This window comes from Carettochelys insculpta, chromosome 28, assembly GCF_033958435.1.
Source record: "Carettochelys insculpta isolate YL-2023 chromosome 28, ASM3395843v1, whole genome shotgun sequence".
NCBI lineage: Eukaryota > Metazoa > Chordata > Testudines > Carettochelyidae > Carettochelys > Carettochelys insculpta.
Genome location: NC_134164.1, coordinates 6,801,160 through 6,820,650, shown reverse-complemented (window position 1 = coordinate 6,820,650; position 19,491 = coordinate 6,801,160). Strand labels below are relative to the sequence as shown.

The 19,491-nt window shown below is 50.1% G+C and overlaps 1 protein-coding gene and 1 long non-coding RNA gene across 3 annotated transcripts; one reads left to right on the top strand and one right to left on the bottom strand.

The window, feature by feature from the left end:
• Window positions 1–13: 13 nt before the first annotated feature.
• On the bottom strand, window positions 14–19,386 carry TMEM106A (transmembrane protein 106A). 2 transcript variants are annotated; one of them, XM_074979383.1, is made up of 8 exons: window positions 17,439–19,386; window positions 11,131–11,370; window positions 10,706–10,769; window positions 9,142–9,301; window positions 8,433–8,573; window positions 7,618–7,661; window positions 6,328–6,381; window positions 14–2,602 (listed from the first exon to the last, which is right to left on the bottom strand). In XM_074979383.1, the coding sequence occupies exons 2-8, from the start codon at window positions 11,348–11,350 to the stop codon at window positions 2,482–2,484; spliced, it is 804 nt and encodes a 267-aa protein (XP_074835484.1). In that variant the 5' UTR covers window positions 11,351–11,370; window positions 17,439–19,386; the 3' UTR covers window positions 14–2,481. The 2 variants fall into 2 exon arrangements, with proteins under 2 accessions (XP_074835484.1, XP_074835482.1); XM_074979381.1 differs by lacking the exon at window positions 17,439–19,386 and adding an exon at window positions 15,860–16,733.
• Window positions 11,844–13,487, top strand: LOC142002891 (uncharacterized). The gene is made up of 2 exons (XR_012642736.1): window positions 11,844–12,910; window positions 13,428–13,487. It is a non-coding gene; the product is annotated as an uncharacterized LOC142002891 (long non-coding RNA).
• Window positions 19,387–19,491: the final 105 nt, after the last annotated feature.

The window sequence follows — 19,491 nt, the reverse complement described above, 5'->3', positions numbered from 1 at the left end:
CATCTCAAAAAATATGCCTTGGGCATGGAAAAGGTTCAGAAAAGGGGCAACAAAAATGAGGAGGGGTTTGGAACAGGATCGGTGTCAAGAGAGATTAAAAAGACTGGGACTTTTCAGCTTAGAAAAAGGGAAACTAAGCGAGGATCTGCTAGAGGTCTATAAACTCATGCCTGGTGTGGAAAGAGTGAATAAAGAAAGTTATTTACTTGTTCCCATAACACAAGACCTAGGGGCCACCACATGAAATTAATGGGTTGCAAACAAAGCAAGTTTTTTCTTCACACAGTCAACCCGTGGAACTCGTGGCCAGAGAAGGTTGTGGAAATCAAGACTAACAGAGCTAGGTGACTCCATGGAGGTTCGGTCCAGCTATAGCGATTAGCCAGGAGGGGTAGGAATGGCGTCCCTGGCCCCTGTTTGTCAGAGGCTTGGAGTGGATGTCAGGAGAGGGAGCGCTTTCATGATCACCCGTTCTGTTCACTCCCTCTGGGGCATCTGGCATTGGCCTCTGTCCGAAGACAGAGCACTGGGCTAGAGGGATGTCTGGTCTCGCCCAGCGTGGCCGTTTTTAATGTTCTTAACTTCTACCTCAGGCCTCCTGCAGAAAGCAGCTGCAAAACCTCTGACGGATGTCCCTGGAGATTGCTCATCAGGGAGAGGATGCTCAGCGTGCACCTTCATGCGTGCCTTGGTTTGCCCCTTTGAAACCTTCCTCCTCCCTTTTAAAGCCCTAAGACACAGTGACTCCCACTGGCCAGCCGGTGTCACTAACACTAGTCCGAGGCGGCCTTCCCTGCTCAGCACGCTCAGGACCCCCAGCAGAGATCAGCAGAAAGCACCACGTTGATTTTACAAAGCCCTTTTTATTTGTGAATTGATGGCTGCAGGCCTACACCCCAGACCCAGCCAGCTCTCCATGCCTGTGCCAGGGCAGAGAGAGCAGAGAGACAATAGCAGAGCTGGTGCAACGACATAGCAAATACAGACACACACCAAGGGATGATGGAAAAGGACAAAAGCCAACAGGCGAGTAATGCTTTCAAAATACAAGGTGCTTCCTCACCCCTGCATCAGGCAGGAACTTCATCTATTGCAACTGGAATGGAATAAGCAATTGGAAAAAGACACCTAATGATTAACATTGCATTTTGGCAGCCCTGGAGACTGGATCACAGAGCAGGTAGCAAGGTAAGCAGCCCTGCTGGGACCTCGGGGAAGGCCAGGCTTCTTGGCCTCTGCTGAAAGTGCCACTCCAGAGACAGAGGTCTGAACGACAGAGATTAGTTCTTTGCTAACTTAAAGTTGCCTCTTCCCAGCTACTCTGACTTGTGTTACTTTTCCCAACCTGCCCATCTGGCTGGAGAGGTGCTTAAGGTGGTTCTGGACCATGCTGGGTCAGATCATATGCAGAGCAACTTTGATACGTCCCTCTGGCCAGACAGAAGGTGTCAGTCCTTAGCAATGCTGGGATCTAAGGAGGGGGCTCAACCAGGGGTCTAACAAGCAATAACATGCGCACATCTTTTGCCTGCGTTGTTCCTACAGAGAAGGAGTCTGTATCGTACAAATCTCTGGAGAGAGGTGGAAGAGCAACCAGGCACCATCCCTTGGAAAATGCTACAAATCAGTATGAACAGCAGCTGTTGTTTCCTGGCGTTTGCACAAATGGAGCTTCTCTTATCCAAGTGAGACTCCAGCAGCTTGTTAAAATTAAACTCCTTAATGCAGGAGACCATAAGGGAGCGCCCCAGCAAACAGCATGTGCCGAATGCACGATGGCCTCCTTCTGCCATCTGGGAAGCAGCAATATCCCATCCCCTGCATCTCCCACTGGGGGGGATGCATTTGCTCTGGCACAGAATGGTCGCTTTGGGTACCAGACAGACCACGGCTGCTGCAATGGTCCGGACAGCACGGTCTTTCACATGAGACAATCACACAGACATTCGCTGCCCCACCTCTGTGCAAACCAGGCATTGCGCTAGAGTCTCAGTCAGGGCTTCTTACTAAGAGCCAGAGGTTCGCTGTCAGTTCAAGGTGGGTTTCACCCTGCTTTGCACAGGCTACCCCAGCATCACTAGGAGGGGCTCTCTCCAGCCCAGATCACCCCCCATGTCACAGCCACAAAGCCTTCTTTGGCAGAAAGAGCAGGTCCTGCCTCCCCTAGTGCAACAGTGAAATACCGTGGAGGACAAGCGGGCGAACAACCTAGCAGAGTTCTCTTAATCCATGTCCCTATGCCACATACAACCTGCTGACACCAGTCCCTTGACAGGAGACAAAGCAGAATTGCAAACACAGAGCAGCATGTTCCCAGTTCATGCCAGGCTGTGCCCAGGGCAACGGCAGCAGATGGAAAATCTCCCCCCAACGAAGGTCCTGTTTAAAATCCCTGCGGCTCAGAAGAGAAGCCTCAGGAGTCGCCATGCGCCGGCTCTAACTCGCCTTTGCGACGGGAGGGCAGATTGCCCGGCGACTCCCTCACGGCGGGCGGTGGTACAGGGGCTGAGGCAGCGTTGCATTCCCACGGCAGTCCACGTACTGGTAGTTCTCAAAGGCCAGCTGCTCCGAGTGGCACAGGTAGGAGCAGGTCAACGTACCCCTGAAACACAGAATCACACCAAGAACCCCTTTGTCCTGGAACTCCACAGAGATGTGAAACCACCACCACCAGGCTGGCTCGTCCGCTGGGGTTTCATAAGGACCAGGCTCCATAAATTCCCTCAATTCACTTTAATGGAACAAAAACGTGCCATGGCATTCTCACTTTAAAATTAACGCGTTTTAATTAGATTAATTAAAGAATGCAATTTATTAGGCATCATGAGTAATAAGACGCATGAATAGATTTTAAATCCTAAATAAGGATCTTAGATTAACATTTTAATATTCTGGTGGGGGCTTGTGACTGTGTTGTCCCAGAGCCCCACCTGTTCTTAATCTGCTCCTGATTTCATGGGAACATTCCACTGCAGCCTTCCCCATGCTCAGGTCTCTGACCCTGCAGCTCCAGACTACTCAGCACACCTCAGAGCCACCCAGTTTCACACATTTGGCAGCATGGAAGGGATCCCCCGTCCGGAATCTGTAACAGCCTAAAATGGATTTTAAAGCTGGGCCCATTGGCTGCTACAGCTGCGGTACCTCTGGGTGGCTCCACCCGCTCCTTACGTGGGGAGGGCCTCTCCCACCAAACAAGCCGAGCACTCGATGGGTGTAACCACAACGGGGCATGACGGGGCCACGCCTGCCCGTTCTGTTCTCAGTGTCACAGCAGAGAACGGGGTGTGCTGGAGGCACAGAGATGGGGGGCCTGAGTGGGCCAGGACCCACCTCTGTCCTGCCCTGCTCCGTCAGGCTGGCGCTCTTGCAGGGAAGGGCCACGGTGGCTTGCTCCGCTCCATCCACCCAGTGCTCCCGCCGAGGTCAGGGTGTGGTGGGACTCCCCCTGCTCTGCCCAGCTGGTACTCCATCTGCAGAGCCCAAGCAGGGGCTTGCTCTGCCCCTCCCTTCCAGTGCTCTTGCCGGGAAACAAGACTGACATGGGCTTGCCCTGGGGATTTACTAGCTCCCTGCAGCCGGATCCTGCTCCCTGGCAGGAGCACCTGGCGGGTGGGGGGGTGTGAACAGAATGGGGTGAGCCCTAGGGCTTGATCCCCCTGCCCACGCTGGAACTGGGCAAGCCCCACTACCCTGACCCTGCTCCCTAGATGGCGTGCCATACAGAGTGGGGCAAGCCCCCAGTCCCACTCGCAGGCTATTGCACAGGTGGGTGGTACACTTTTTCACACCCTCTTTAACCCCAAGATACTGGAGGTGGGCAGAGGAGGCCTGATGGCTCCTGCCCTGCAACCTTAACCACTCACCCTAAATCGAGCCCACCCAAGGGTCCATGTCTGCCCACACCATTGGTGTGTACCCTCCCATGCGCCAGGGTTGGCGCTGCTGGGAAGTGGCACAACACAGAGAGAAGCAGCAAAAGTCACCACTGAGTCACCTCCAGCCTCCTGCAAGTGACAGGCAGCCAGCCAACAGCTGGTGTCACCACAGGCCTGGGACACTGCCCCACTGCTAAGGGTCACACCATGCTCACTCCTATTCAGGGTGGAGGGGACACTCGTCGTTTAACTGCTAGGGCAGACGAGTCAAACCATTCTCATCCCAGAACGTAGCACAGAAACCTAACCGCACTAAGTCTCTAAGCCACAGTTCAAGAACGGTGTTGGAACTGGGTTTGTCACCACTGTCAATGGTAGGTCAGTTTCTGGGTCACGTTATTGACCAACTACAGGCTGGCAGTGTTCCCTCTAATTTTTTTCCCCCATCCATGAGTGGAATAAATTTTGTTATGTGCACCAAGGCATAAGGAAATGTGCATCACCAGTAGAAACATGCTGCCAGCTGTGGGTCCTCTGCTAATTAGCTGGGCAGCACCTGAATCTCTCTTGGGTGGCTACCGAAGCACTCAGCATACACAGAACACTGTTGGCAGGGCTGTGTGGCCCCCCACACACTCCCACCTCCACAGGAAGAAGAAAAAGTTTTCTTGGCTTGACCAGAGTGGGCCAGGATAGGAGCTTTGTCCCATCACATCCTGGTCTCAGACATCTGAGGGCTTTGTTCAAATGCTACAGACATCAAGCGCCCCTCTGAGTCACTCTGCTCTGACATGGTGGATGGACAGGATCTATGTCAATGGGGTAGCTGTGTTAGTCAGTATCTTCAAAAACCACAAGAAGTCCTGTGGCACCTTATAGACTATGAGAATGTGCCCGTGATTCTGTGAATAACCTGGTTCCTCAACTAACATCATACGTGCCATCATGTGCCAGCGATGCCCAGATACTTTGTATATTGGACAGACTTCAAACTCTCTCAGACAAAGAGTTAATGGGCACAAAACAGACATCAAAACATTCCTGATCCACAAACCAGTTAGTCCACATTTCAATGGAGTGGGCCATTCTTTTTATGACTTAAGAGTTTGCGTCTTATTGAAGAAGAATTCTCAGTCTGCTTTAGAAAGAGAAGCTGCTGAACTCTCTTTCATATTCAAATTTGACACATTAACATGTGGTTTGAACTGGGATGCAAATTTTCTGGGACATTACAGGGGCTCTTTGGCATACTTGGCTTCATCTAATTCTTGACACCCCCCCCCCACTCCTCTGCTCTCTGATTTGCTCACCTTGATAATGTTTTTTTTCTGATTTGTCAACTTTGCTTACTGTTTTTGGTTCTCTGCGCCTTAAATATTGAGTCTGTTCTGGTCTGGCTATGGTCTGAAGAAGTGGGTCTGTCCCATGAAAGCTCACCTAATAAATTATTTTGTTAGTCTTTAAAGTGCTACTTGACTGTTTTTTTGTTTTGATAGTGTATAGACTAGCACGGCTCCCTCTCTGTTACTACACTACTACAAGTGGTGTCAAGTAAAGCAGGAGAATAAGTAGCTTGCAAACACATAACCAAAGAAACGACAACCTAAACCTAAGATGAGACAACTGTGGCTAGCATCACTGACAGAGTGGAGGCCGGAGCTGATGTCTCTAAACAGTAGGTCCCTGTTATTTGAAGAGTCAGCCCTACCACCTTCCCCAGCCCTCCCAGGCAGCTCTTTAAAAATAGTCGTTTCATGCTGTTTAAAAAGCCCACCTAACTCACTCTCCAGCAGTCCCAGGCATCTCAACTTTGATTACTGTTTTTGGTTCTCTATGCCTTAAATATTGAGTCTGTTCTGGTCTGGCTGTGGTCTGAAGAAGTGGGTCTGTCCCATGAAAGCTCACCTAATAAACTATTTTGCTCGTCTTTAAAGTGCTACTTGACTGCTTTTTGTTTTGACTCTTTATCTTGCTGTTTCAAGAGCCTGCAACACCCTTCTAAGGCAGCTTGTTAAACAGCAGATTAACACATGGGACAATCTGCCTTTTAAAAAAAAAAAAAAAAAAAAAAAAAAGAGCCAGGACACTCTTCAGCAAGCTGAAATAAGGGACTCTCCCAGTAAAAACAGGATGGTTGGTCACCCTACCAAAGGAAGCTGAAATGTTTTTACTCTACAAGTCACCTACTCTTGGGGTTTGCATTACTGGAGCTCTGTAGTGGTGTGTTCCTCTGCACCAATAGCTTGGGTAACTTTCCCCTTGAACTGTTTGTTACACATCCTCACCAGCTGTTGCAAAGGTACCTGGGGGAAAAGGCTCATTAAAGCCTCAAAAGTCTTGATCCCTGGAAACACTTGCACGAAGGGAAATCCAGGCTGCCCCAGCGAGGAGTGCTTGGGGCAGCACAGGATTGTGGACGAGCGATTTGCTTTCACCAAATGCCACTTACTGTATGTGGAGAAGAACGTTGTGCACTTTGATTTTCACCCAGGTGCAGATGTTGCTGAGGAGATTAAAAAAAAGGAAAAAGAGTTATGTTTGCATGCAGTGTTTTCGTCACACAAAGTCCATCTGTGCCTCAGAACAACCCAGTGTCAGGGAGACAGTACAAGCTTCCCCTAAGTACTTCTCTAGGCATGGAAGGCTTGGTCCATGGGGTTGGACTGACAGGCTTCCTTGGCAAAGCTCTCCTTGTCTGGACACCATTTATATTGACAAGCCCTATTCCTTCACATCCTTTTCAGCTACAGCTTATTCTATCCATGCTCCCCACCATCTTTGAGCAAAGAAAAGCTATATGGGTGAAAGTAGCATTTTGCCAATCCTGTAGCATCTGCAGGTGCATTTACACTTACTGGAAACCGACATGGTAGTGATTAATCTTCCAGGGTTTGATTTAGCGTGCCTAGTGGGAGATGCACTAAATCAAACAAACAATCAGAGTTCCGCCTTTGACCCTGGTCACCTTGCAGTGGGGAAGTCAGGGAGTCGGTGGGGAAGTTTCTCCTGGTGACCTCCTGCTGTGGGGATAGCAGGACAAATCGATTTAGGATACGTTGACTCTAGCTATGCAACTTACATAGCTAGAGTTGTGCATCTTAAATCGATTTTCCCCATAGCGTAGACCTGACCTACATTAAGGGCGTGGCTTTAACCGAAGCAGCTCATTGGTCAGAGATCTCTAACCCCTCCGCCTCCCACAGACATAACTATGCAGAATATATTTGTAGTGTAGGCCTGACACCTTCCCCACAAATGCAACAAGCAGAACAAGAGGAGAGAATTCACATTCCGGCAACAGCTGACACCTTCCCCGCAATGGGTAGAGCGGGAAAGAGATCATATAAGATGCCTGCGGAGAAGCTACCAGTGCAGCTTATCCACAGAGATTGGGAGTGGCTTACAAACTGACTGTACACAAATGCAATATTTCGTATCAGACATTTCCAAACCAATTCATCTGGGCAGGGTATTAGATCCAAAAGGGATACCCTCTTGTCAGCTGCAGGCTGGGAAAACATTTAATGCAGAAGGACTAGCAAGGAATTTAAAATGGCCATGCTGGGTTTCTGCCCCAACACATACACAACTCAAAACCACATATTTTCAACTGCACGGCAGAGTTGGACAGAAAGAGGCTATGGCCCAAGTTATAAATTGATGCCAGACAGCTGCTGAAGAGAAGCCAAGAAATAAGAATGCTACCAGCCAGCAAAGGAAGTCTCAGAGAAATACTTACTAGGTATTATTGTCCAGAATATGACTGGAAACTGTATAATAGATCTGCAAGTAAAACAGAAAAGTTAGCTGGAGATGGAGCAGGATTATCTTAAGCACATACCGGTGCAGCCCGTGAGCAGAGTACAAAATGAATTACAGATCCTTCCGTTTGGTCACAAAGCCCAGAGCCAGGATTTAACATCCATTCACGCTTCGGGACCAAGTTACAATACGGCAGCTTTCCACATGGTTACAATACACGGCATGAACCGGTGTAGGAAACACCCCTACTTTAGCATTTGGTATTTTGTCTTCCCTGTTTGCTAAGTACTGCCCTGAACCCAGCAAGCGAATGAGCACCTGTAAAAGCAGGAATTGGTGGTGCCTATATGAAGGGAGCCTCAGCCCCTGGAGCAATAGAAATATGGGTAGAACCTCTCTAATCCAGCACACTCATCTGGCAACATCTGTAATCCAGCTTGACTTCTGTTAGCTGGATAACCACTTATGGGTGTGGCCAAGTTTCCCAGGGTCCCATAAAGTTCATTTGCAGCCACCAGTGCTGGCTCTCAGTGTTGTGTTATTTAGCTGTAATTTACCCTACATGTCTTCTAAGAGCCTAGTAAGCAGTGGAAATGTTAGTAATGCTACTAGACAATATTGACCTCTCATGGTCCAGCAAATTTTCTCGTCCGGCACCGGTCAGGTCTCAAGGATGCCAGATGAGAGAGGTTCAACCCGTACAGGGCACCAGAGAAGGGGTCAGCCATGATCTCCTTCCCGCCGAAGCAGGCCAGACGTTTTGAGGGGACAGTAAGCAGCAGCAAAACCCACCTGGCCACTGCGCAAAGGGCTGATATTCAGCAGGTCCCTCCTGGTGGTTTTTCCTATCACCACGGACAGGTGCAAGACCTCAATGTCCAGCTGGGTAACGGTAACTGGGTAGAAGTTGTTGTTGGTGACAGTCAACACGTTCTAAGGAGAGAGACAAACTCAGCCTGAGGCCCTCACCTAGCCAGGGGAGATGCACACTGCCCTGTGGCAGCACGGATCTGCACATGCCCATTCTCAGCCATTCTAAGCTTGGCTGTGGCAACTCTCCTCTACTGAGGACTGGCCCAAGGAAACAGCCAAAAGTCACACGTGAGAGAGAGTCACTGGAGTATAATCCCTCACCTGCCCAGAGCTGTGCTGGGGACGACACGCCCCGGCACTCCCATCCCTACGCTGCACATTCATGGCGGGGTTGAAAGTGGAGGAAAGATGCAACACGCAGTTAAACTCCTCCCAACAGCTCACCCTCCACCCTCCTGCCCTATCACATGCTGCTCTATCAGCGCGTCTCCTTTCTGACCGGCCAGCCCAGTCTCATCTGCTGGTTCATGCTACCCTCACAGGGCCGCCAACTAGCTCACTGCTGGCCTGCCACGCTGCCCGCAAGACTTAGAAGTGAGCCGCATTACTGCCCGATAACAGGATCTGAGCTAAGAAAGCAGATGAGGGAGCAGCCCATGTCTCCATCCGCGACCAGCGGAGAACTCACTGTCATGTTGAGATTGATGGTGGCGGTGGTGGAATTAAAGGCGATGGAGGAGGCATTCAGCCCCGCGGGCTGCACAGCAATGGAGCGAGGGAACAGGAAGAATATGATGAGCGATGTCATCAGCAGGCAAGTCGTCACGGCCAGGCACACGTAGAGCTTCCTGCAAGACAGCATTCAAGGAGCATAACCTGCTTGGCCCCGCAGCCCTGTCTCTACAGGATCGGACGGGAAACAGCTCATGTGCAGTGAGCACCAAGACATGAGGGACGGTGGCGCAGTGTTCCCTGTAAGTCAAGCGCTTGGGCAGATGCCCAGGAGAGATCAGGTGCCCTCCAGCTGATTGGCAGAGTGCCCATAGCCGGCAGTGGTGCACATCGACTCATAGAATCCTAGGGCTGGAAGGGACCTCGGGTGGTCATCGAGTCCAGCCCCCTGCCCAAAGCAGGGCCAAGCCCAACTAAATCATCCCAGCCAGGGCTTTGTCAAGCTGGGACTTAAAAGCCTCCAGGGATGGAGATTCCACCACCTCTCTAGGCAACGCATTCCAGTGCTGCTTCACCCACCTGGGGAAATAGTTTTTCCTAATATTCAACCTACACCTTCCCATCTGCAACTTGAGACCATTGCTCCTTGTTCTGTCATCTGTCACCCCTCAGACCAGCCTTTCTCCATCCTCTTTAGAGCCTCCCCTTCAGGAAGTTGAAGGCTGTTCTCATCCCCTCCCACTTCTCTCTTCTGCAAACTATATCAGCCCAAATCCCTCAGCCTCTCCTCATAGGTCGTGCGCTCCAGCCCCCTAAGCATTTTCATTGCTCTCCGCAGGACCCTCTCCAATGCATCCACATCCTTTCTATACTGGGGGCCCCAGAACTGGACACTATACTCCATATGTCTTGGTGCACATAACAGTCCACACATGGATGGAAAAAAATTAAGAGGGAGCCCTGCTGTGAACGCCCCGCCTGTGTCTACAGTTGGACTCCTCTTTCAAAAGAGGCATGCAAATGAAGGAAATCGAAAATGCAAATGAGGTGCAAATTTACCTAGCCGGCACCTCATCTGCATATGCTTCTTTTGAAAGAAGAAAAGCAGTGTAGACACGGCTCTTTCAAAAGTAAACTCCATCTTTGAAAGAGCCCTTCTTCCCCTTTTGAAGGCAGGGTTTACTTTCGAAAGAAGAATACGCAAATATGCACCTCGTTTGCATTTTCAATTTCCCTCATTTGCATGCCTCTCTCAAAAGAGGAATGCAAAAGTAGACACAGCCTCCAGGAAAAGGAGTGTGTGGAGACCTACAAATACACTGCTTGTCGCTGCTGTAAGTCAGCTGGCCGACCTGACCCTTTTCAAACAAAATCCCAATTAACAGACCCTCCTTGTGACAGAGTGCTAAAGCAGCCCCCCTGCCAAGAGAGACCAGATGCTCTGCAAGCATCATGCCTACGGCAGCTCAGGGCCTGATGAGCCATTCTGAATGAACCTCTGCAAACGTTGTGCACCCCAGCTGCACCCATTCAAATGCAGCCAGATTGTCAACAGAACAGGGGGAGAAACAGGACTTTACGTTCGTCTGGGCTTCAGCCTCTGGTCACCGTAGGGAATCAGAGCCACCAGCTCCTTCTCCAGCTCTGGAAGACAGAAGAGAAGAGGCACAGGTCAGAAGAAGGGCAGCAGTGAACAGGGCACATCCGGCTGCAGATCACCACACTCATTTAGGGTCTGTCAACATTTGAAGTGTTGCTAGTGTAGGGTCTGGAAGGATACCTTCCTACATCCCTGGGTGTTGCATTGATTGACACAAGATCAAGCCAGCTGCAGGCTCTCTCATTAGGACCGAGGTGGAGGTTGCAGGCCACCCCACACAATGCTCTGGCGTGACTGGCATTTACAGAGCGTGCAGCTGAGACCTCAGGCTGTTGCTTCTCTTGGTTTACTGAACTGGCTGGAGAAGGTGGAAACCACTATGGAGCAAAGTCCAGCACCACCTACCTCTGGGGATCCTTCCCGTTCCCTGGCATGTCGGGCAGTTGACGTAGCTCCGACTTGCCGTGCCCACACAGGGCACGCAGGATGTGGTAGAGTCTCCTCCATTGATCGTGCCATAATTGGTGGCGTCATCCTCGCCAGCCGATTTCCTGCGCAGAATTGATTTCCCATCCCTTCCCTTCTGGTCTGAGGCTTTCCAGCACTGGGAAAAGGTTTCACCCATGGTCAGAAGAAAATTTTTCACTAGAGCCAAAAACATTCCGGAAAAAAAAAAAAAAAATCTCTTTACTGAGCAGTCCAGCTAAGTCTTGTGTTTTTAAATGCAAATAATGAAATAGCTGGAATATTTCCTGAAGCCTCACCTCCTGGAGTCACAGGAATGTGTCAGAATCTCACTTTCAATTTAAAGATATAGTCAGTTGATGCTAGCCCTAATAGTTACAGGGAAAAACGTGTCTCAAGCATGAGCTAATAGCAACAAAACCAGAAGGTAAATAAAAAGAACCTAGTGTGTTTTGTTCTTTTCCAGTCTCCTGAATTTGGGGGCTCTGATTCATGAGTTTTTGAATTCTTAACGTTCTTAATGAATTCTTGCGGGTGACAACACTGCAACAATTCCCAGGTTCTTTTCACACGGCAGATCTCACATCCTGTTGGCAGTGAGAATATTTGTCCATATACACACGCTCATTCCTGAATGCTCAAACCCTCACCCCATGTCAGCTTACTAAACAAATGCGTAAATAAAATCAGTCTCACAGGGGTAGCGGTGTTAGGCTGTAACTTCACAAAAACAAGCAGTCCTGTAGCACCTTAAAGACTAACAAATATATTTGTAGGGTAAAAAAATTAGAGCAGCCTTCATCTCTCTCCATTAATTTAAGCCAAAATGACTTCTCAGGCCAGGTCTACACTAGACCTTAAAGTCAATCATAGGTGCACAATTCCAGCTACAGCAATTGTGTAGCTGGAATCAACTTACCTGGCTGTCATCACTGAGGGAAGTCAACAGGAGAAATTCTCCTATCAACCTTCCCAAGTCCTCGCAAGACTGAGGAGTACAGGGGTCGACCATTGAGCCCTGGTAGTTTGATTTCGCACGTCCCCACTAGGCGCACAAACTCAAGCTCCAGAAGATTGGCCCTGACCCGGCGAGCTACCAGGTAGTGTAGACAGACCCTCAAGACTAGCTCTCTGTAGCCCCTTGCAGTCAGAAACGCATGAAATCAGCTGTCGTAATGAGCCCACAGCCAGGTTTATTATTAAAGACAGTGGGCAGCAAAAGAAGCAAAATAGCAGAAGTGACAACAATTTCCTTCCACCAGATCAGCTGAAGGCAGCTTCCTTCATGGTGGCATCATCTGCCTGCAGAAAGGCACGAGGACAGCTCCCTTGGTGAGGCAGCCTTAAGGATGGAGAGACAGGCGGCTCCCAACAGAAAGGGCCAAAGGAAGACAAACTTCACTCACCCAGAAGGCTGAGAGTCTGGGCCTAAACAACCGCTCCTGGTTCTTGCTTGCGGCATGAGCTGGAGAAGAGACGGGGAACAAGCCCACAGACCCATCCTGTGCTCTCCTTTATTCCCTGGACTTCGGAGACCAGCGCTACTTAGAGCTCAGCATCCGCGTCTCAGCAACCTCAGAAGCTGCTTATTTTATAGGTGGAGGCCAGTAGTGACAAATGAAACCTCCAGACTGCATTACACTAAGGTGGTGACAGTCTCTGCAGCACTGATTTGATCACAGGATCACAAAAGGGATCCTCCTGGGACCCCACGTGCGGAGTTACTGCCAAATCATTGCTTACGAGAAGGCTGGAGGGGGAGGGCGGGTGGGCACTGAGCGCCCAAGCCTCCTGCTGTTCTGCAGCTCAGAAGGCAGCAGAGAGAACACAGGCGCTGAGGCTTGAAAGACCCCGGTGCTTCTGCAATGTTTGATCCCAGGTCTCTGCTAAGTGCAGAAGCTTCCTTGGGAGAGCTAGGCAGGGTTCTCAAACTTCACTGCCCCATAACTCCCTTCTGATGAGAAAACCTGCTACCTGATGCCAGGTGGGGGTTTGGGCATGGGCCAGAGCTCTATTGTTTCAGCCTGGGGCAGCAGGACTCGGGCTTACCCCCAAACCTCACCCGGCTTACCCTCAAACCTCACCATCTTGGGGCTTGGGCTTCAGCCCCCACCCCGTGGCCCAGTGAGTGACACTGATGCTGGTGACCCTGTGAAAATGGGGTCACAATCCACAGCTTCAAAGACTCCCCTGGCCTGTTCAGACCTAGCCTCTCACTTGCCAATTTCCTTGTACAGGTCCTACAGCCTTGGCATCTGACCAGTGCCAGACGAGAGAATTTGCCGGATCACATGAGGTAAATATTTTCTAGCACATTACCAATGCTTCCGCTGCTTACTGGGCTCTTAGAAGACACTTAGGGGTAAATTACAGCTCAACAACAGCCCAGACACTGAGACCCAGGACAGGTGTCTGGAAACAAACTTTACGGGACCAGGGGAAACTTGGTCACCCCAACGATAAGTGGTTGTCCAACGAACTAAAATCATGCCAGATTACGGCTGTTGCTGGACGAGAGTGTGCCACACCAGAGGGGCTCAACCTGTATTAATACCTGTGTTTTGTTGTCCTGTTCCAGGAATAAAAAAGAGGAGGAATTAAAGAGGTGGTTTTTCGAGGGGCTGGGAGACTCCTGCTGATGTCAAGGGAAAGGCAAGCATAAGATGAACCCTTTCTTTTGCTGATTCACACTATGTTAGGAGGAGAGAACTCTTAGCTGTGACTCTTTGTTCCCACTATAAAATCACCCTCATATGTGTAACCCCGGAGGGCGAGGGCCTGAGCGGATGAGGTTTGCAAGCTAGAAAAAGGTACATGTACATAATGGGGGGGGGCCAGGGAAGAAGACTGTGTAACTACTGCTATTTACACAGAATCATATGTTTGTGTGGCACAGTTACAGAGAAGAAAAGAGCAATACCTTGAGCAAAGAACAGAGCCTGTTTGAAGATGGTGCTGGTAGCTGATAAACAAGTATCCTTTCTGAAGGCCCAAAGCACTGACAGCTCGCAACAGACAAGTGCGTCACAAGTGACGTTACGTGCAAATGCTAGGCCAAGGGGGCAAGAAGGCTTTGCTTGTTAAAAGCAACAAGCTGGGCTATAGGGGAAGTGGAAGCATAGAATTGTAGGGCTGGAGGGGACCTCAGGAGCTCGAGTCCAGTCCCCTGCCTAAAGCAGGATCAACCCCAACTAAGTCAAGACAGGACTTAAAAACCTCTAGGGTTCCTAGAATTCCGCCACTTCTCTCGGTAACGCATTCCAGTGCTTCACACCTGCCTGGTGAAATAGTTTTTCCTAATATCCAACCTACACCTCTCCCACTGTGACTTCAAACCATTGCTCCTTGTTCTGCCTTCTGTCACTGTTGAGAACAGCTTCTCTCCATCCTCTTTAGAGCCCTGTTTCAGGAAATTGAAGGCTGCTATCAAATCGCCCTCAGTCCTCTCTTATGAAAGCTAAATAAGATCAAATCCCTCAGCCTCTCCACATAAGTAAGCATCTACAAAAAATCACAGAATCACAGAATACTGGGACTGGAAGGGACCTCGAGAGGCCATCAAGTCCAGCCCCCTACCCCAATGGCAGGACCAAGTACTGTCTAAACCATCCCTGATAGACATCTATCTAACCTGTTCTTAACAATCTCCAGCGATGGAGATTCCACAACCTCCCTTGACAATTTATTCCACTGTTTGACCACCCTGACAGTTGGGAACTTCTTCCTAATGTCCAACCTAAACCTCCCTTGCTGCAGTTTAAGTCCATTGCCCCTTGTTCTATCCTTAGAGGCCAAGAAGAACAAGTTTTCTCCCTCTAAAAGGGTGTCATAAGGAAGAGGGAGAAAACTTGTTCTTCTTGGCCTCTAAGGATAGAACAAGGGGCAATGGACTTAAACTGCAGCAAGGGAGGTTTAGGTTGGACATTAGGAAGAAGTTCCCAACTGTCAGGGTAAATTACAGCTAAACAACAATTTAATAATATAAACAATATAATAAATGGAACAAAGGAGAAGTGGATGGCAACGTACACAAATAGGAGCTAAAGAATTGTAGAAAAAAAATCAGTAAGTGAAGCAAAAGGACACAAGGAGAAACTTATGGCCTGCACAGTTAAGAATGGTAAGAAGTGGGATTTTTTAAAAATATATTAACAAAAAGAATTCTGAAAATAGGATTTGCTCCATTGCTAGATGGACACAATAAAACTATCAACAATGATGCAGAAAGGGCAGAAATGTTTGATAAGTAAGAACACAGGAACGGCCACACTGAGTCAGACCAAAGGTCCACCCAGCCCAATATCCTGTCTGCCAACAGTGGCCAATACCAGATGCCCCAGAGGGAGTGAACAGAACAGGCAATTAACCGAGTCCCCCAACCTGTAATCCAAACCAACAAATTTCAATTATGCTCATATGGGGGGGGGGGGTGGAATAAAAAGCACCCTTTTGGCACGTGTAAGAAAATAAATATGTAGAATGTAAAAACTTTATGAATCGGTTTACAAATGTGAACACAGACATAACAACAGTAACAGATTTCAACCTTTTTAATTAGATGGATGAGCCTGAGACCTAGCATCCAAAATGCTACACCCTGCCTCTTATGAAATGTCACACCTGCCCCCCCCCCCCCTTCCCCAGGAGGCCCTCCTCACACTTTGCTTACCTGAGTTAGCCGGATTCAGACTAGAAATAAGGTGCATGTTATTAACAGTGAACATAACTGGCCATTGGTGGCGTTTCCATCATTGACTGTGTATAAATAGAGATGGGATGTTTTTCCAAATCTGCTTTAAGAATTACTTCGGGGGAATTCTCTGGCCTGAATTTTCACAGGAGATCAGAGGAGGTGGTCCCAGTGGTCCCATCTGGCCTTGGAATCTATGGATTACCAACCTCAAGGACAGGGGAAGTGGGGTAAAGCGGAACCCCACAGGAGGCAATAACACTTCCCCCAGATGGAGACCGTCAGGGCTTGGGAACTTCTGCTGTAATTCCGATTGCATTCACTTGCTCATACGGGTTTCCTGGGGATGGGCAGCAAAGAGGTTTGGTTTGGTAGGGATGACACAGCTATGGGGTACCATATGCCCCTCCAGAGGGGGAACTCAGCACCTTGCCATTCACTTGCCTGGTTAGTATTGACTATCTGCCCCGCCACTTATAGGAGAAAGGCCCTGATAGGTCACACCAGCCCTGTGCCATCTGCTCCCTTGTGGTGAGCTTATGCAAATGGTCCCGAAGGAGCAGGTCCCTTTTCACAGAGGCCCAGCATGCGGGGCGGGGGCTGCCTGTGATTTTTTCGAACTCAGCCCTTTCATTCGGCACATGTTTCCTGTTGGCAGGGCCCAGCAGCTTGCAGCCAGTTTCAGCGCTCTGTTATTTCCCCCCAGGCCCCACTGAGAGTGGGGAAGAGGTAACAGATTTGGGGGTTGGAGGTACCTGGCAGGGATTCTCCCCCGCCCCAGCTGGCTCTATGTATGGGGAACAGGGCACCAGAGGTACAAGAGGAGCAGGTTACAGGCATGTGGGGGCGGGAGTAAGGCTCTCCCATAGCTGACTCTTGGCTCAGAATTGGGGGTGGGTGGGTGGCTGTAGAAGGCATCTAGAGGAACATGTGATGGGGGCAGTACGGGGTGCAGGGATACCTCTCACAGGGCAGGTGCCTGCCTGGTTGTATCCAGGGGAGTGTACAGATGGGGGGGGGGGGGGCAGGGCAGAGCCATGTGAAGGGGCCCCCAGCTGGCTGTGCCAGGGGGTACATGTTACAAGGAGGCTGAGCTGGGTAAAGGGCCTCTCAGTTGGCTGTGCCCAGGGGTTACCTGGCTGTGCCTCTGTGCTACATGAAAAGGGACCCCCTTGCTGGCTGTGCCCAGGGGGTACCCGTTGGGGGGGAGGCAGATGCAAGTGAAGGGCCCCCCCAGCTGGCCAGGCCCAGGAGGTACCTGTTTGGGTGGGGCAGGGCCGCATGAAGGGACCCCCCACCTGGCCACCCCTGGGGGGAGGGGCAGGGCCGAATGAAGGCCCCCCAGCAGGCCAGGCCGGGGGGTCCCCGTTGGGGGGAGGGGCAGGGCGAAGTGAAAGACCCCCCCACACACACAGCTGGCCAGGCCCGGGGGGCACCAGTGACAGGGGGCGGGGCACACGCAATGTGGGGCGGGGGGCGCAGACAACGGCCGGGCCGCTCACTACCCCGCCAGGAGCTCCGCCTGCCCGCCCCGCCCCGCCCCGCCCCGCTCTCTTACCCCGGCGGCGGCTCCTCCGGCCCCGCGACTGCAGCAGCCGAGCCAGCCCCGGACTGGCGAAAGCGGAACCAAAAGCGGCTCAGGCCGGGGCGGGGCCGGCGGGGCCCCTCCCCGCGCTGCCCGCCCCTGCCGGTAGGTGCAGCCCCGGTCCACCGCCCGTCACCGTGGCGCCCGGCCCCGGCCGGCCCCCAGCAGGGCTCCAGCGCGCCCGGTCTCCTGCCCGCTCGCCTGCAGCGGCCAGAGCCCTCCACCCCCGAGGGAATGAACGCACCAGGCGCTCGGGAACCGAGCCCCTCCCTTCCCAGCTTGTGGCAGACAGAGGCGAGTCTTGACCTTCACAACAGCCTCCAGCAAGGAGTTCCACAGGTGCGGAGAGGAATTCAACCAAGCCTCTTCCCAGGCGCACAGGTCACCCCTTTTATTCCCAGCAGTCATGGCCATCGCCTCCCAACACCCTCTGAAATCCCCCACTCCCCACGCAGGGATTTCATACAGCAATTGCACTAGCCAGCTCCGCAACCTCTCAGGCGGCTTCTGGCTTTCCAAAGTTTCCTTACACCTGTGGCCAACTTCCTGGTGCTTCCAAACGCCAAGTGTGCCCGTTTCTTCTGCACTTCTCCAACAAAGCTGGGAGCTCTTTTGTGCAGGTGAACAGCAAGCCTGTAGCCATGACAGCCTACTGCCACTGAACAAACTCTGCCCTTTTGCAGAATTACTTTATGCAGAGCTCCAGCCAGATGAGGGTGATTTAACATTAATATAACCAGCACTGGCCCGTCTGGAGCCCACCACATAAAAACCTCACTCACCCTGGTGGCAGAGGAAGATTGATAGTGACAGAGAGAAGGTGGTCTCAGGACAGAGGAGACTAATTAAGCAGAGATAAGATGAATAAATACCAAATGGATGTTACCTGCTGACTGCTAAAAAAACATTGTAGAGTAGATCAGCATCAAGGCTCCACTCCCCAATACAGTAAACTCTTTCAGATCTGGCATTCTATCATCCGGAACTCTCACAAGAACTAGCATTTTAACTGTAAGTAAATTTTAGTTACGTTTTCCATCAGTGCAGTATAGTGAAAGTAAATATGAATAAAGGCAGGATAAGTTTAATGTACAATACTATTGTTGTTGGTAAATAAAGTACTCTGCATAGTTTTGTTTCTTAATATCTAACTTGTCTTTCTTTAGTGTCAAGGATTGCTAGGTATACTTTATTATCCAGAATATTTGAATATCTGGCAACCTACAGGTCCTGAGTGTGCTAGCTATGAAAAAGTTTAGCGTATAATCCATCAGGCACTTCTCTAGTTATGCTATGACCACAATCACATTTTGCTATGTTGGTGTTCAATATTGTCTACACAAGACTTTTACTTAATTTCCTGAGTGCAGAATTAAATAAAGATCCCTTGGTTACTGTTATTCTACAGCACTGCCTCCAGCTGTGGAATTGCACAGAGCATTGTGCAACTAGGTGGAAGTTTAAACTTACACAATAGATGGAAGTTTTACCTGTTCTTGATTGGTTCAGCATCTCAGCATGCCTGTGAACACTAGTTACAGCTCAACAGAACTATCATAAAATTCAAATAGAAACTGCTCCTATCAGTAATAATAAAACAAGGAAATGATCCACATGTCCAATTAAATCACAGCTTGGAGTAAGCAGTTTAGCTCAGGCTACAGCTACAGCGTGAAAATGCTCAGCAGCACTGTAGAAACATTTACTAAAAGTGACCTTCCCATCTGTTTAGCCTTGTTTGTATTTATTCCATTGTGCATCAAAGGAATTGCACCAGAGGCCTCATGACAGCTGTACTAAGCCTGGAATTGTTGACTTTGTTCCCTGCTTCCTGCTCTCACCCCTGCTACCTAATGTAAATAAACTTTTTCTTGATAAGTAATCTGCATAGCAGGGCTGTCAATCATTAAGTGGGAGGAAAAAAAATCCCAAAGAAAGAAAGCTTGGTATTGTACTACTTCATAATATCAAAACTGTACTTGTCTCCTACGCCATGTCACTGCAGGGCTCCCAAGTACACGTTCAG

What these genes read in the sequence shown, in the direction of transcription:
- TMEM106A (XM_074979381.1), bottom strand. Translation starts at nt 15,914, where the DNA reads ATGTTCACTGTTAATAACATGCACCTTATTTCTAGTCTGAATCCGGCT. An exon ending in AGGCTGAAGCCCAGACGAAC is followed by an intron (nt 9,302 to 10,705) that starts GTAAAGTCCTGT and finishes GCTGTCTTGCAG; the next exon opens with GAAGCTCTACGTGTGCCTGG. An exon ending in GCCCTTTGCGCAGTGGCCAG is followed by an intron (nt 7,662 to 8,432) that starts GTGGGTTTTGCT and finishes TTTTACTTGCAG; the next exon opens with ATCTATTATACAGTTTCCAG.